This window comes from Peromyscus eremicus, chromosome 3 (assembly GCF_949786415.1).
Source record: "Peromyscus eremicus chromosome 3, PerEre_H2_v1, whole genome shotgun sequence".
In the NCBI taxonomy this organism is placed as follows: domain Eukaryota; kingdom Metazoa; phylum Chordata; class Mammalia; order Rodentia; family Cricetidae; genus Peromyscus; species Peromyscus eremicus.
Window position 1 is genome coordinate 50,628,217 of NC_081418.1, and position 15,660 is coordinate 50,643,876.

General features: G+C 45.5%; 1 protein-coding gene across 1 annotated transcript in view; it reads right to left on the reverse strand.

Moving 5' to 3' along the window:
• The window catches only part of Slc37a3 (solute carrier family 37 member 3), a 40,196-nt gene extending 26,797 nt beyond the window's left edge, over positions 1–13,399 (reverse strand). Inside the window, exons 1-2 of the mRNA XM_059257019.1 lie at positions 13,302–13,399; positions 1,725–1,880 (exon numbers count right to left, since the gene is read on the reverse strand). Of these exons, the coding sequence (XP_059113002.1) occupies positions 1,725–1,813 (89 nt within the window). The 5' untranslated portion in view covers positions 1,814–1,880; positions 13,302–13,399. The remainder of the gene's footprint in view (positions 1–1,724; positions 1,881–13,301) is intronic.
• Between the last annotated feature and the right edge of the window lie 2,261 nt (positions 13,400–15,660).

Genomic DNA, 15,660 nt, shown 5'->3' on the forward strand with positions numbered 1-15,660 from the left:
AAAAAAAAAAAAGAGTGACAGAGCTGGTGGGAGGGCTCAGTGGCTAAAGGCCCTGTCTCCAAGCCTAATCACCGAGATTCAGTCCCCAGGGCACACGTGGAAAAGGAGAGGACAGGGCTCCAAGACCTTGTCCTCTGACCTCCACTCTCACACCGTGGCAGAGGGCACCCCACAAAAAACAAATGAATTAACAAAATTAATAATAAGATCTGAGAAAACAGCAAAACAGTTGAATAAGAGGGCTACATAAAATGAACTCCTACCCCTAAATATCCTGGTTTATGCTGTTACTGCAGAGGTCACTTAGAGCTCTAGAATCACAAACACAGACAGTTCCTCCAATCATGCTGACTAGTTAGGGGCTGCTAAGCCTCAGGTCTCACAGGAGTTACCCAAATGCCCGACAACATCCTTCTCATTTTTGCTGTTCTAGAACGCGCTCCTGAATGCACGTCTTTGTTACAAGCTCCCGTTTCAGTAGCGAGCACCTGATATCAGACTGGGGTCGGTTTCTCAACTGCTACAACATTTTCTGTCAACGAGTTCTCGGGTCAAGTTAGGACATTAGCAGCACCCCTGGTCTCTGACACTAAATGAAAACGGTAACCCTCCATCAGGCCAATCAAAAGTCACAAACTGTCAAATAACCCCCGGAGAACAAAATGACCCTGAGAACTACTATCCTAAGTCATCAACAAAGTACAATGGGGATATCAGAATGCACATCTATAACACAAGGACAGAGGTAGTAGGAGATGTGTGTGTGTGTGTATGTGTGTGTGTGTGTGTGTGTGTGTGTGTGATGCGATGCGCGCGCGCTTGCACCTCAGGCTATCCTTGAAATAACAAATATATATATATACTTTGTCTCAATAAAAATGAAGGAGGAAATGAAATTCAGGTGCTAAGCCTAGAATTATGTGCAAGGACTGAATTCTATCCTCAAAGCCACAAAATAAAATAAAAAAAAAAAATTAAAAGTTACAAAATCAAATGAGCTGCTCAGTGGTTAAGTACAGGCTAAGCACAAATAAAATGCTCTAATGCTATAATTTTATCCTCATCTCCACAAAAATTAATTAAAATAAAATTTTAAAATTGAATTATATGAGCTGGAAGATGGCTCAGTGGATAAGAACACTTGCTTCTCTTGCAGAGGAGCCTGGTTCAGTTCCGTGCAACCACATGATGTTACTGCAGTTCCAAGAGACGCAATGACCTCTTCTTCCAGCCTCCACAGGCACTGTATGTGGTACCCTTACAGGCATGTGGTAGACATGCAGACAAAACACCCATACACATAACATTTTTTAAAAAGGTCAAACTGTGGCTGGGGGACGTGGTGCACACCTTTAATCCCGCCACTCAGGAGGCAGAGGCAGGTGGATCTCTGTAAATTCAAGGTCAGCCTGGTCTATATAGCAAGTTCTACTACAGCCAGAGCTACACAATGAGACCCTACCTCAAAAGACTTGACTTATGAGGGTGTCATTAAATATTTAGGGGGGAAAAAAGCACAACTGAGAGCCAGTCACAGCTCAGTGACACAGGACACGCTCAGCAAGCTTGCAGCCCTCCCAAATTCCGCTCCAAGCAAAACAAAACAAATGCAGTACGAATGGAAGGTATCTATTTCACTGGAAGCTGGTGTCACCATCATACTGGACTGTCTGAGGCAGTACCACTCCCAAAGGCAGAAGACCAGAGAGTCAGGAAGCCATTACCTGAAGAAAGTGAGCAGGAACACAGCAACATGGTGATGGCTGAAGCCGGTGAGCAGAGCACCCCTCTGCAGAAATCGTGGCCAGGCCATGCTCTTCCTGCTCCCTCGTCACCCTGACCTCAAAGTCTTCAGAGTGATCGAGTTACATCACTTCTTTCTGGAAAGACAAAGACACATTCTTGACATTTTAAACAAGAAAGCAGACCTAATGGCACAGAACTCCAATGCCAGCACTTGGGAAGCTGAGGAAGAATCGAGAGCTAGCTCAAGGTCATCCTCAGCTACGAAGTGAGTTTGAAGCCAACCTGGGCTACAGGAGACCTGTCTCAAACACACAGACAGACACAGAGAGAATGATAATCCAAACTATCCAAAATAGTTTTGTAAAATCTGAATTAGCATGTTTATGACCAGCCAACAATCAATCACAACTTCACCTCATAAACTACTTGGTACCAGAAAACTGTATTGAAAACTAGGTTTTGTAGTTACTGGCTAGTCCTGGAGTAGGAGAAGGAACCTCAACAAACGAATATACCCAGTAGAAGGAACAGCCACGCAAACGGAGAAAAGTGCTCATTTTTACAGAAAAAGTAAAAGAAGTAAAGACGACTCGGAAGAACTGAGCTATTAAAGTTAAGAAACAAAAGTTCCAAGTAATCTTAGAAATGCTGATTAAAATAAGGAAGTATCTGCACAGGGCTGAGGAGTTTGGCTCAGTGCTGGGAGCATGGACTGCTCTTCCAGATCACCTAAGGTTAGTTCCCAGCATCTACATACATATAGTTCATAATGTCTCTAACTCCCAGCTCTAAGGGACCTGCTGCCTCTGGCTTCCATGGGAACCTGTGCTCATGTCCACATACCCACATGAGACACACATACCTACATGCCCTTTAAAATAATAAAAATAAATTTTAAAAAACTCTATAGAGGTGGTTTAGTGGTTAAAAGCACTGGCTGCTCTCCCAGAGGACACAGGTTCAATTCCCAGCACCCACGTGGAAGTTCACTCCAGCTCCAGGAAATCTGACACCTTCTCTGGCCTCCTCAGGCACCAGGCACACATGTATACATGCAGGAAAACACACATACAAATAAAGTAAAAACTATTTTAATACATATTTTTAGTTTAACTGGGCATGGTGGCATACATCTGTAATCTTAGTGCTCAGGAGACTGAGGCAGAATCAAAAGTCAAGACTAATCCAGTATACAAAGCAAGTCATTGAACAACCCCAGCCCCAAAAAAGAAAACTGTTTTAGCCCCAAATAAATAGAAGATAGAGAATTTCACTTTAAAATCATCCCTTCTGAGGCCGGGCGGTGGTGGCGCACGCCTTTAATCCCAGCACTTGGGAGGCAGAGTCAGGCAGATCTCTGTGAGTTCGAGGCCAGCCTGGTCTACAGAGCGAGATCCAGGACAGGCACCAAAGCTACAGAGAAACCCTGTCTCGAAAAAAAAAAAAAAAAATTAAAAAAACCCAAAAAAAAAACAAAAAATCATTCCTTCTGAAAAATGCTAACAAATTTATGAGCACAGTAAGACCAAAAATTCTGACAAAATAAATAAACTGTTTCTAATTCCAGAAGTCACAAAAACAAAAGCTATCATGTGTTGCCACTAAAATTACAGTTCTGGATCTTGGCAGATTGCTCGCCTGACGTACGGGAAGCCCTGAGTTTGATCCCCAGCACCACATGAACCAGACATGCTTGTAACACCAGCACTGGGGAGGTGGAGTCAGGAGGATCAGAAATCCAAGGTCATCCTTGGTATACAGTGAGTCCTAGGCCAGCCTGGGGGTGCCTGAGAGAAAAAAAAAAGAAGCAAAGAAAACAGCTATTGTACCTGAACATAGTCTACCTCAAAATACTGTAAGAGCATAAGATATAAAATGCAAAACGTAACAGAAGAAAAGCTAGAGCCAACAAGACGGCTCAGTCAGTCAGGGCACGTGTCACCAAGCCTGATGACCTGAGATGGGTCCCCAGGACCCACACAGGGAGTGGAGAACCAACGCCCTCCCTAAAGTTGTCCTCTGACCTCCACACACGTGCACCATCCCCCTCTCCCATGACTAAGGTGTGATAAAAATAAATGAATAACTACATTAAAACTCAACAAATTGAGGTTACTATTGCTTTAGCAGCAGTAAACAGTTGAATAATTCAGGGCCACCTGGGTACATGTATGTATGTATGTATCTACTGAGATATCTGAAGCCACGTGGATTTAGTTTCTAAATAAACCACCTTATCCGAAGCCATAGAGATGAAAGCAAAAAGTCTTAATAAGTACACGGGGAAAACAGATTTAAACAGTCACCTGCTGTTGGCAGACTGCCATTTGAAATGAATACTATTATACCATTTGGTCCTATGTAATTACAATAATTAAAAAGCACACGGTGAGCATATATCCTCCATAGCCCAGAGATGGCTTCCATGTAGATGTGAACTAGGGGCCTTGAACACGGGTCTCTGCCAAGTCTGGATGTCAGTGCATGCTGCTTTCATCATGTCCAACGCCGTGAACACACACTAGGCATGTCAGTGTGTTTCAAGTCTAGCCAGTTCTGGTACAACTAATAAACCCCAATTTACGTCTTTATTTTATTTATGTATTTCCCTCCTTTTCCTTCTCTTAATAACCAGGCAGGGTCTAGGGTCTCCTACCTAAGCTGGCCTTGGACTCTCTCCGTAGTCAGGGATGACTTGATCTTCTTGCTTCTGACACCCAAGAATGCTAGGGGGATTACAGGTATGCACTACCATGATCAGTTTTGAGTGCTGGAAATCAAACCCAGGGCCTCCTATGTGCTAGGCAAACACTCTGCCAAATGAGCTATGATTAAAAAAAAGTGTGTGGGGGGGGTGCCTTTAGTCCCAGCACTTGGGGAGGCAGACGCAGGTAGATCTCAGTGAGTTCGAGGCCAACCTGGTCAACAAAGTGAGATCCAAGACAACCAGGATACACACAGAAACTGTCTCAAAAAACAAAAAACAACAACAACAAAAAAAGGGGGTGGGTGGGAGGTGGGGGGTCTTGCTATGTAGCCTAGGGTGGCTCGGAGATTCAGTATGTAGACCAGGTTGGCCTTGAACTCATAAGAGATACACCTGCCTCTGCTTCCCAAGTGCTGTAATTAAAGGCATACACCATCATGTCCAGCTTACTTTTTTTTCCCCCCTAAAGACACATCCTAGGGGGCTGGAGAGATGGCTCAGCAGTTAAGAGCATTAGCATCCACATGGTGGCTTACAATACTCTGTAACTCCAGTTCCAGGGAATCTGATGCCCTCTTCTGACCTTTGCAGGTATTAGGCAGACATACATGTAGGCAAAACACTCATACACATAAAAGCAAAACTTAAAAAAAGTATAAGAACACATCTCACTATGTAGTCCAGGCTAGACTCAAAATCACTATGTAGTCCAGGCTGGCCTCCAAACTGCAGCAATCTTCTTGTCTTAGCCTCCCAAGTACTAGGATTACAGGTAGGTACTATCATACCCCACTTATTAAAGCCAAATTTCTGTTTTTTAAATCATAGTAGTTTGTCATTTAGTATTTTCTCAACCAATTACTGAACACATAACTATTATGTAATAGTTGACAGTGCTAAGAATTAGCTTTCCTTACTATTTATGTGTATATTTACTTATTATTGTGTGTGAGAGTGAGAATTTGAGCATGTATGCTAAGCTATGTGGAGGTCCTTGGAAGTCAATTCTCTCCTTCTACCAAGGGTTAACAGAGAGCTAACTCAGGTCATCAGACTTACAAAGAAAACACTTTTACCCAGGAGCCAGCCCTAGCTTTTCTTATATTTTTTTAATTCACAAAATACAGTATACACTTGTCATATACAGCGTGTTTTGGAATATGTATACTTTGTGGAATGCTCCATCAAGGGAATTAACAAATGCATTGCCCCGCCAGGTATCATCTTCTGTGAAGGGAAACACTACAAGATACATTGTTATCACCACAATTACCATGTTACACAATAGCAATCTTGACCTTAGTCGTCCTAGCTGAGGGAAATTTTACAACCTTTGGTCAATATCCCTCTACCTTCTACACTGGTACCTTAAAATAAATAAAGTAAAATGTTGCTAGCCGTAGAGTCCCATGCCTTTAATCCCAGCACTCGGCAGACAGAGGCAGGCAGATCTCTGAGTTTAAGGCCAGCCTGGTCTATAGACACAGTGAGTTCCAGGACAGCCAGGGCTACACAGAGAAACTATGTCTAAAAAAAAATTAAAAATAAGGTCTTGGGGCTAGAGAGATGACTCAGACATTAAAAGCACTGACTGTTCTTCCAGAGGACCCAGGTTCAATTCCCAACACCCACATGGCGGCTCACGGTTCTCTGTAATTCCAAGTTCCAGGGGACCCGACACTTTCACCCAGACACACATGAAGGCAAAATACCAATGCACACAAAATATAAATAAATAAAAACATAATAATAAGGTCTTGTGCAGGGGCTAGTAGCTCAAGCTAGTGGGCCACACCTTTTATCCCAACACTCAGGAAGCAGGGGTGTGCAGATCTCTGTGAGTTCAAGTCCAGCCTGCTTTACACAGAGAGCTCTAAGCCAGCCAGGGCTACATAACTAATAAAAAGAAAAAGATCTCAGGAATGGAGACTATAGCACAGTGGAAGAGTTCTTGCCTGGCATACAAAGGCCTTAGGTTCAATCCTCTGCACTGCATAAAAACAAAACAAAACACAGATATCAATCAGATCCAAAAACCAATGCATTTTAAAGAGAGTTCACAATCACTAAGCAATGTGATTTTTGTAATGAGGCTTTTCTCCTACCCTACAAGGCCATTAAAAACAGTATTTTTTGAAAAAAAGAAAATATATAAGATTACAACGTACTTTGGGGGTGAGCAAGATGTCTCAGCAGACAGGAGCACTGACTGAACAAGCCTGGTGACCTGAATTCCATCCCTGGAACCCTCATAAAAGAGAAGAGGAGAACCAGCCCCACAAAGCTGTCCTCTAACCTCCATATGCACGCTGTGGCACGCCTAAGCAGACACATGCACATCATGCATACACACCATAAAAAGTTAATTTATAAAGGTGGGGGCAGCAAGATGGCTCAGCAGGGAAAGGCACCTGGGACCAAGATGGCCACCTCTGTGTGTGTGTGTGTGTGTGTGTATGTGTGTGTGTGTGTGTGTGTGTGTGTATACTCTGCAAAATAGAACACAAGTGCACTAGGAATGCTGATACAAGATGGCTTTACCCTGCCACACATCTGGAGATAATGTCACCCTACACTATGCTACTTTGGGATATAACATTTCCCTAAATTGTTACATTGTTACTTCTAAAATTCGACTGTATTTTTCTTTAAATATAGTCTCACTCTGTAACCCAGGCTGGTCTGGAACTTGAAGCAATCCACCTGCTTCAGCTGATCTCCCCTGGTGCTGGGATTACAAGTATGACCCACCATTTCACTTCTATAGAGATAGTTAACAGTTTGTTCCAAGCCAAATACAGTAAGCTTTTAAAGGTATCTTGTGCTGGGCATGGTGAAGCAGTACTATAATACCAGTGCTTGGGAGACTGGGGCAGACGGACTGCCACAGAGCCAGCCTGGGCTATCACACAGCAGACCCTATCTCAATAAGTAAATAAATAAGCAAATATTTTTTTAAACGAAAATGTTCTGTATTAGTAACACTTTGATCAAAGGCCAGAGCACAATGAAAAAGGGAGGTTGGTAGAGGAGAAACCATAACAACAGTACCAACCACCCCACCCACCCACACCCACCCCCAGCATGGTCTTTCCCACCCTCCCATCAGGCTTTCTGAAACCCCAGAGAGAGTTAACTAGTCCCATGTCCTTATAGACGCCTGGCTGGCTCTATGCCTCTCAAGAAGCAAGCATTCCCCTCACAGGCTATCTGCTTCGAAAAGACAAGGGGACATGCCCACCATGTCCCAGAGCAGCTTTACCACCATTTCCCTCTGGAACTCTGATCGCCAGCGCTGGCCTCCACACTGGGCAGCTCCTGTTCACAGGCCCTTCCTTCCCCTTTGCGTTCGGGCATTCAAGCAGCCAACCGGAAGAGGAAAGAACCCCCTTAACCCCCTCTGCAGTCCTCCATCTTCTTCATTTATCCTTTCCCTGTGTCCCCGAGAAACTTCACTCCCAGGGTGAACTCGGGCTGTCACCAGCTCCCACGACGCACGGGAAACACCCTTGCCTTCCAGAGGGCTTGCCGTGGCTACTTCAAGCCCCAACACTCATTTCACTCAAACCACGTTCCCCCCCTTTACCCACACTTCCTTACCAGATTACAGGCCATCTCCCCAGTGAGTCTTTTCTTCTCCCAGGCCTGGCCCACTTCCTTCCCTGTATCCTCACAGCTGAGCTCTGTCAGAGAAAAATCACACGAGCCGGCTGACTTCAGATTCAAACCACAAACCTCAAAGGGGCAAGCAACACTGTCTGGCAAGGCTCCCACACTTCCCTAACAACCCCGCCTTCTCAACCTCTGAGACAGCGCTTTCTCCCTTCCCTTTCTAAAGTCCCAGGATCTTTCTCTGCTCTGTCACTCAGTCCTGTGGCTTTAGACCAATGCCTCCCTGTTAGGCCACTAACCCTGACACTCCAGGGTCCCAACTGACTACATGGTATCTCTCCACAGATCTAAAGTGGGATCCATTTCCTCCAGATCTATTCCTCCCCTGCGATTCCCCACTTCAGAAATAACACCGCCATCCCTCCTGTGGACAAAGTAAACAGAATTAATTCTTCATTTCCCCCTTTCTCTTGAGCTTCCACACCCAGCGCCTTACTAAATGCAGTCCTTTTTACCCCCAAATATATCCCATTTACTCCCCTGCCACCACCCTGAGACAATCTACCTTCATCTACCACCTGCCGACTCTAACAGGATTTTGCTCCCTCTACATTCACAGCACCCCCAAATGATTCTTCACACACACTACATTTTATAACATCAATCCCACCACCAGGCAGGGTGGCACACACATGTGTAAACAGCACTTAGGAGGCTGAGGCAGGACTACGGTTGATTCTGAGGTCAGCCTTAGCTATGTAGACTCTGTCCCCAAAACTCATAAATCAAGGATACGATTATGTTGCCACAAATAATGTAGGCTACCATTATGTTATAAGGATAAGATATACAAGGCCCCAGGTTCATCTGTAGCCCCATTTAAAAAAAAAAACGTGGCCGGGCGGTGGTGGCGCACGCCTTTAATCCCAGCACTCGGGAGGCAGAGTCAGGCGGATCTCTGTGAGTTCGAGGCCAGCCTGGGCTACCAAGTGAGTCCCAGGAAAGGCACAAAGCTACACAGAGAAACCCTGTCTCAAAAAACCAAAAAAAAAAAAAAAGTGGATGAATCAACTTCTGTTCATGACCTTTTGATGGCTTTCCAAAAGACAGATAAAAACAACAGCAAAGTCTTTGCAGAACCCTCCCAGCCTTAGTTCCCTGTAAGAAATGAGCATGATTAAGGGGTAGGGAACAGCTGGGGCTGGTCGGGTCTGCCTGCATAGATGACTGAGCTGGAATGTTGGAAAGTTGTTTTATTTTACTTTCCAATTGGAAATAGATGAGCAAGGCAGATACGTTAGCTTGCCCATCACTGAGACAAATACCTGACGCAAAAGACTTAAGAGAAGGATTTACGTTGGCTCACAGCTTCAGAGGCCTCACTCCATACTCGGTTCAACTGACTCTGGGCCGATGGCAAGGCAGAACATCAAGGCGAAAGGGCATGACAAGGGGAAATGCTCACCTCACAGCAGCTAAGGAAGCGAAGGGCTAAAGTCAAGACAAACCCTTCAAAGCAGGCGCCCATGATCTACTTCCACCAAGACTGACCTCCCGACAGCCTGTTGAATCCATCAGTAGCTTAGCCGTTGATGAAGTTGGCATTCTACCGATGCAATCACACTCAACAGCACCGCCCCCTGGTGGTCACAACCACCTGCTGATCACGTCAACAAACGCTTTGCGGGAAGATACCTCGAACCCAAAGCACACAGCAGAACATCGAAAGATATAAAAGGGTAGATAGTAATAGTAAAACTCTCACCCCCACCCCCTTCTCCAAACACTCTGTCTGGTCAGTTCCTCTCCTGTTCCTGCAGATTCTGCATCTCCGCATTCACCCCAAGCAGAGCCCCTTTAGACAAACATACTTCTAAGCACATACACACACAATTCAGTACCCTTTCTTCCTCACCAGCAGAAGCAATCTATCCCAGCACCTACCCACCTGCTGCTTCTAAGCATGCGCAGTTCCCATTATGTGAACAAATCTCTATCTGTTTTACCAGTCCCCCACTGGGAGGCTGAAGGGCTTCCAGTTCTCTGCCAGGCCACAATCTACTCTTTGTCCCCCGGCCTCCTGTCCCCCACCCACCGCCCCCGTCCCTAACCTTACCCCCATCTCCAATCCCTGAACCCACCAAGCCATCTCCTTTGGGCCTTTGTGCTTTTCTCTTGGTTCTTTACGATAGCTTGCTCCTCCCTCTTTTTGGCTCATTACTCAAATGTCACCTCCCCAGAGGCTACTCTGACCACTCATCAAAAATACTTGGGGCCAGGTGTGGTGGTAAACACCTTTAATCCCAGCAATTGGGATGCAGAGGTGAGCAGATCTCTGTGTGTCTGAGGTCAGCCTAGTCTACAAAGCAAGTTAGTTCCAGGCCTGTCAGGGCTTCACAGTGAGACCCTATCTTTAGAGGACAAAAAAAAAAAAGTCCCCACAAAAAGAACAAACAGCATACTGCAGCACACTGCCCCAGCTATGAGGGAGGTGGAAGTAAGATTGCTTGAGCACCCAGAGGTTCAAGGTCAGCATCATAACAAGACTTCATTTCAAAACATTAGACACACTGGGCATGGAGATAAAGCCAACATGGAAGTTGCAATTTCAAGGGCGGTCTGGACTACAAGGCGCAGTAACAGATGACAGCCTGGGCGACACTCAGATCCTGCCTCGAAACAAAAATAAAATAGAGCTAGATATGGCTCAGTGGCAGAGTACTTGCCTAGCATATGAAAGGCCCCAAGTTCAAGTCCCTGTACCAATAAATAAATAAAAAGTTTCTATTCCCATTTCTGCTTCTTTAATGATTTACAAGATTATTGTTCATTATAAACTCCATTTGAAAAAAAAAAAAAAAAAGGTGTCTTTCTCTGTCCTAAGTCCACAGCTGTATCCCCAGGACCTCCCAGAGCACTTAGAACAATTAAAAAAACAAAATACTTTGTCAATTCTTCCCCCCCCCCTTTTTTTTTTTTTTTTTTTTTTGAGACAGGGTTTCTCTGTGTAGTCCTGGCTGTCCTGGAACACTCTCTGTAGACAGAGACCAGGCTGGCCTTGAGCTCACTGAGATCCACCTGCCTCTGCCTCCCAAATTAAAGGCTTATGCCACCCTTGCCCAGTGTCAATGATTTCATTAGCTGAATGTCTAGAAGGCACCAGCACCCTGATAGGGTCTTTGCATATATAATCATAGCTTTCCAGGTAGTTTTAAGATGAGAAACAGGTATCAGAAAGCAATCTCTCTTGAGGAACAAAATAAACATTCAAACCTAGACCTAACTAGACTCCATATTATATTGTGTAAGTGGAAAGTTAAAAGAAAACATCCCAGGCTGCGTAAAACACAATTAGAATTACCACGGCTTAAACTCACTGGTATGTAGTTGAGGATGAGAAAAGTCCAACTTATAAACAAATGTGATTCCCTTTACACCCTCAAACATACAGAACTGGCAATCATCTGACCCTTTAAGGATTTAGTTTTTACGTGTGCAAAGTAAAATGATTATATGTACTCAAAGTACTGGTAGGGTGAAAAACCCTAGATGGATTGTTGAGTTTGGCGATTTCACAGTACTGTGTATGCCAACATTCAGCACTTACAAAGTATCTTTCTGACCTCTCATCTAACTAGAAGCTATTTACTGGTACCATCCCTTCTCTTTTCAAAACTCAAGCCTACCCAGGTGTGTACTCCTATAATCCCAGCAGGAAGATCCCAAATTTGAGGCCAGGCTGGATTACAGAACTAGACCTTGTCTCAAAAACAGGCAGAGTGCACATTAATTTGAGAACCTGACTTAAAAGCAGGGTCTAGTTCAGTGGTAGATTGCTTGACCAGCACACACCCATCTGACACGGTAGTACACACTAGCACTTCTGTTAGGAAGATCAGAAGTTCAAGGTCATCTTCAGTTACAGAGGGAGATGGAGGTGACCTGGACTACATGATATCTGTCAACACACACACACACACACACACACACACACACACCAAATCTAGTAATCCTTTTTTCTTAAAACTGACACATTATCACAGATGTTTAAGGACCTAGCTATCTGTTTCATGGTCCCTAAAACCACATCCTTTTATACCAAGGTTCCTACGATCACATACTTTCTATTTTTGGACACGTATCAAAGACAACTACTTTCTCCTCCCTCCTCCAGACAAAGCACTAACCATGCCAATGATCACTGCAATGACATGCCATCCTCACTGATGAACAGGCACCCATCCAGAACCTTAGACAATGAACACTGATCTTGCTCCTGAAAGCAGAGAGCGACCACACGTTGCTCTGACAGAAAAAGTTCAAGTCCATTTAGTTTACTTCTTCGAGGCTCAATTTCCTCACTTAAGGTTTAAATGAAACGATTTACTGGGTTTTCAGGGCCGAGTCTGTCATACAGGAAACATCTGGCAAATGGCGGAGAAATAATCTAACCTCAAAGAAGTGAAGGCGCTCTTTTCATCGGCGATGATTCGGTAAACACAGAAACGTGTGTGAAGATACCAAACAATGGTTGAAGAGGCCAGCAACTACGAGTCTGGTTTTGCTCGCCCTGGCAATCTGCTCCCTCTAAACGTTTCAGTAAGTTAGCACGACATCGCCTGACATATTTCAGGAAACATTAAAACTAAGTGGACACATCTCCACTGTCCCTATCAAAATTAAGGACAGGCCACATTCTGCAAATAAGAAGAGCCAAAGAATGACGAATAAGTAACAGAGCCGAATTCCTCAACTGAGTCCTGGTAGTTACTAGAAAACAAAAGCCTAGTTTCTCCACGAAGTCCGTTCTTCCTCTCTGACCTCGGTGCATCCTACCCAAAAGCCTCCCGCCCTATCTAAAACGTGGCCCTCCTCTTGCTAAACCATGAGCCCTCTTCTTGGATTTCATTTTTCTCCAGATCAATGTCCCATGATCCAAGGCCAAGGGACCGGTGGTCCGAGGGGTACAAGTCCCCCTCGGCCGGGGCGTCCACATGGGCTGGGCTGGCCACTTTCCCTCTCGGGTGTCCTCCTCCCCCTGCGGTGCACACAGCCTCAGGACGGCACGGCGGCGGCGGCGGCGGCATCGGGAGCTCCGGTGGGGTCCGGTGGGGTCCAGCGGCTAGCCGTGCCCGCGCCGCCACACCCACCAGCTGCCCGCGCCTCCCGCACCCCAAGTCCCCGCGCACCCAGCCCGGCCAGGGCCCTAAGCACCCAGATGCACGCAGGCTCGCACCTGAGACCCGCCGAAGTACCGGCTCCGCTAGACTCCGCTGCCCGCCGCCCCCGCCGCCACCTCACCCAGCTCGATGTGGCCAGAGCTTCCGGACGCTCACGTGACCGAGCATACAGGGGCATGCCGGGAGCTGTAGTCCGCCAGTGCCGCTTCACCTGCGAGCTGCGGAGTCTGCAGGTTGGGTTTAACTGGACTCCTGCCGGCAGGGAGGATGGCCAGAAATGTCAGCTGAAAAGGGTAATGAGTGAGCGATCTAATTTGAGAAGAACTGGTAGGCTAACCATTTTTTCCAAAAGAGGTATTATTCTGCTTTAGATTTTTTGTTTAATTAAATGCAGTTGTCCATATAGGTAGGAACATTTACCTGTCAGTATTTGCATACATCCTGTCAACACACCACCAAAATAAACCATGCCTATTAAGATTCCCAGCAGCAGGGCTGGAGAGATGATTAAATAAATAAATCAGTCCATTTTTAAAATGAGTCTGGAGAGATGGCTCAGCAGTTAAGAGCACTGGCTGCTCTTCCAGGAGACTCAGGTTTGGTTCCCAGCACCCACATGGTGGCTCACAACCACTCCAGCTCCAGATGACCCATCTGGATCAACTGGCTTCTGTGAGCACTGCACACACATGACATACACTCACACTTAGATAAACACATAAATAAAAAGAGAAAGGGGGCCAGGCTGTGGTGGCCCACGCCTTTAATCCCAGCACTCGGGAGGCAGAGGCAGGTGGATCTCTGTGAGTTCAAGGCCAGCCTGGTCTACAGAGTGAATTCCAGGACAGCCAAGGCTACTCAGAGAAACTGTCTTGAAAAAAAAAAAAAAGAAAGAAAGAAAGAAAGAAAGAAAAGAAAAGAAAACAGAAAAAAGAGGAGAAGGAGGAAGATGCCACTGCCACCACCAAATCTCCTTTTGCAGGGTGTCCAAGACCAGGTAAAAGAAGAGCGCTTCCTTATACTTTCAACACTCAGAGCAGGAATCCAAAAATCATGATAAACAAAACAGGCATCTAAGCATGCTCCAGAAACACCTCCATGTGGTCTACTGTGTCAGATGTTTGGCTCTGGTTCACTCGGGTTCGTGGAAGAAACAGGGTCACTCTATGAACTCAGCCCCTGGCGAACTGACTGACTGTAGCTTTGCAAAAGGCTTTTTTATTGTTACACAGTTTACACCCTAGCAAGTCAATTTCCACATACCAAAACCTCTTATCTCAAGCTCCCCAAAAAAGACAAATTCCTAGTCACAGGACAGCTCAGTTTCTGAGTCCTCCCACAACCAAGTTTTGCATAGGCTTTGAACCTTTTAGGAACTCTCATATAAGATTTACATACTTCAAACCGAAGGTCTCGGACACAAAAGGTCACAGTCACAAAAGGTAGATCCAGGCCCAGGTGCTAACACTCTGGGAGTCAAACCAGCTGCCAAGCTCTGCGGGAACTCCCGCCACAGTGGTCAAACATGGCAAATGTTGCTTTCTGGGGCACTCCTGAACCAGGTTCATTTCACAGTTACTCTTATGGCATTGGTGAAGTTGGTCAAACTTCTTTTGACTTGCACACCAACTTTTAGTCAAGCCTTACTAAAAGCCTGAAGGCTTCTGGTTAGGAAAGCTGAAGCCACAGTAACAAGATCCCCCAGCAGAGGAGAGGTAGAAGCAAGGAGCTAAAGCGGACAGCCTTAGGGCCACCCAAACCCCAACACAGAGAGAGATATCAGAATGTTTGTACAGCTCAGGGTGCACAGGAAAAGGACAATGAGGAGGTGGAGAGCTGGCTGCTCTTCCAGAGGACCCGAGTTCAATCCCAGCACCTACATGGTACCTCATAACTGTCTATAACTCCAGGGGATTTAATGTCCTCTCCTGACCTCCTCCAGCACCAGGCACGCACATGGTGCACAGACGTATGTGCAAGCAAAACACCTTACACAGTAAAATAAAATAAATTAAAATAAATAAACAAATTTAAAAAAAAAAAAGGAGGGAGACTCAGGTAAGGGAGGGAACATATCCATCTAGGTTGCCAATGGAAGTGTCTCCATCACAAACACGTAGGCAAAAAGCAAAACTAGTGAGTGGATTTCCAAATTGTACGCATTTCGGTTTTTTCTTACGTGGATTTAAAAATGAAGTAGAGGGGTTGGGGATTTAGTTCAGTGGTAGAGCGCTTGCCTAGCAAGTGCAAGGCCCTGTGTTCGGTGCTCAGCTCCAAACAAATAAATAAATAATACATAAAGTAGAAAGGGGGATGAGATGCTGGGGTCCAGAGGTTAAGAGCAATTGCTGTTCTTCTATAGGACCCAAGTTCAGTTCCCAGCACCCCTATCAGGCAGCTCACAACCTGCCATAA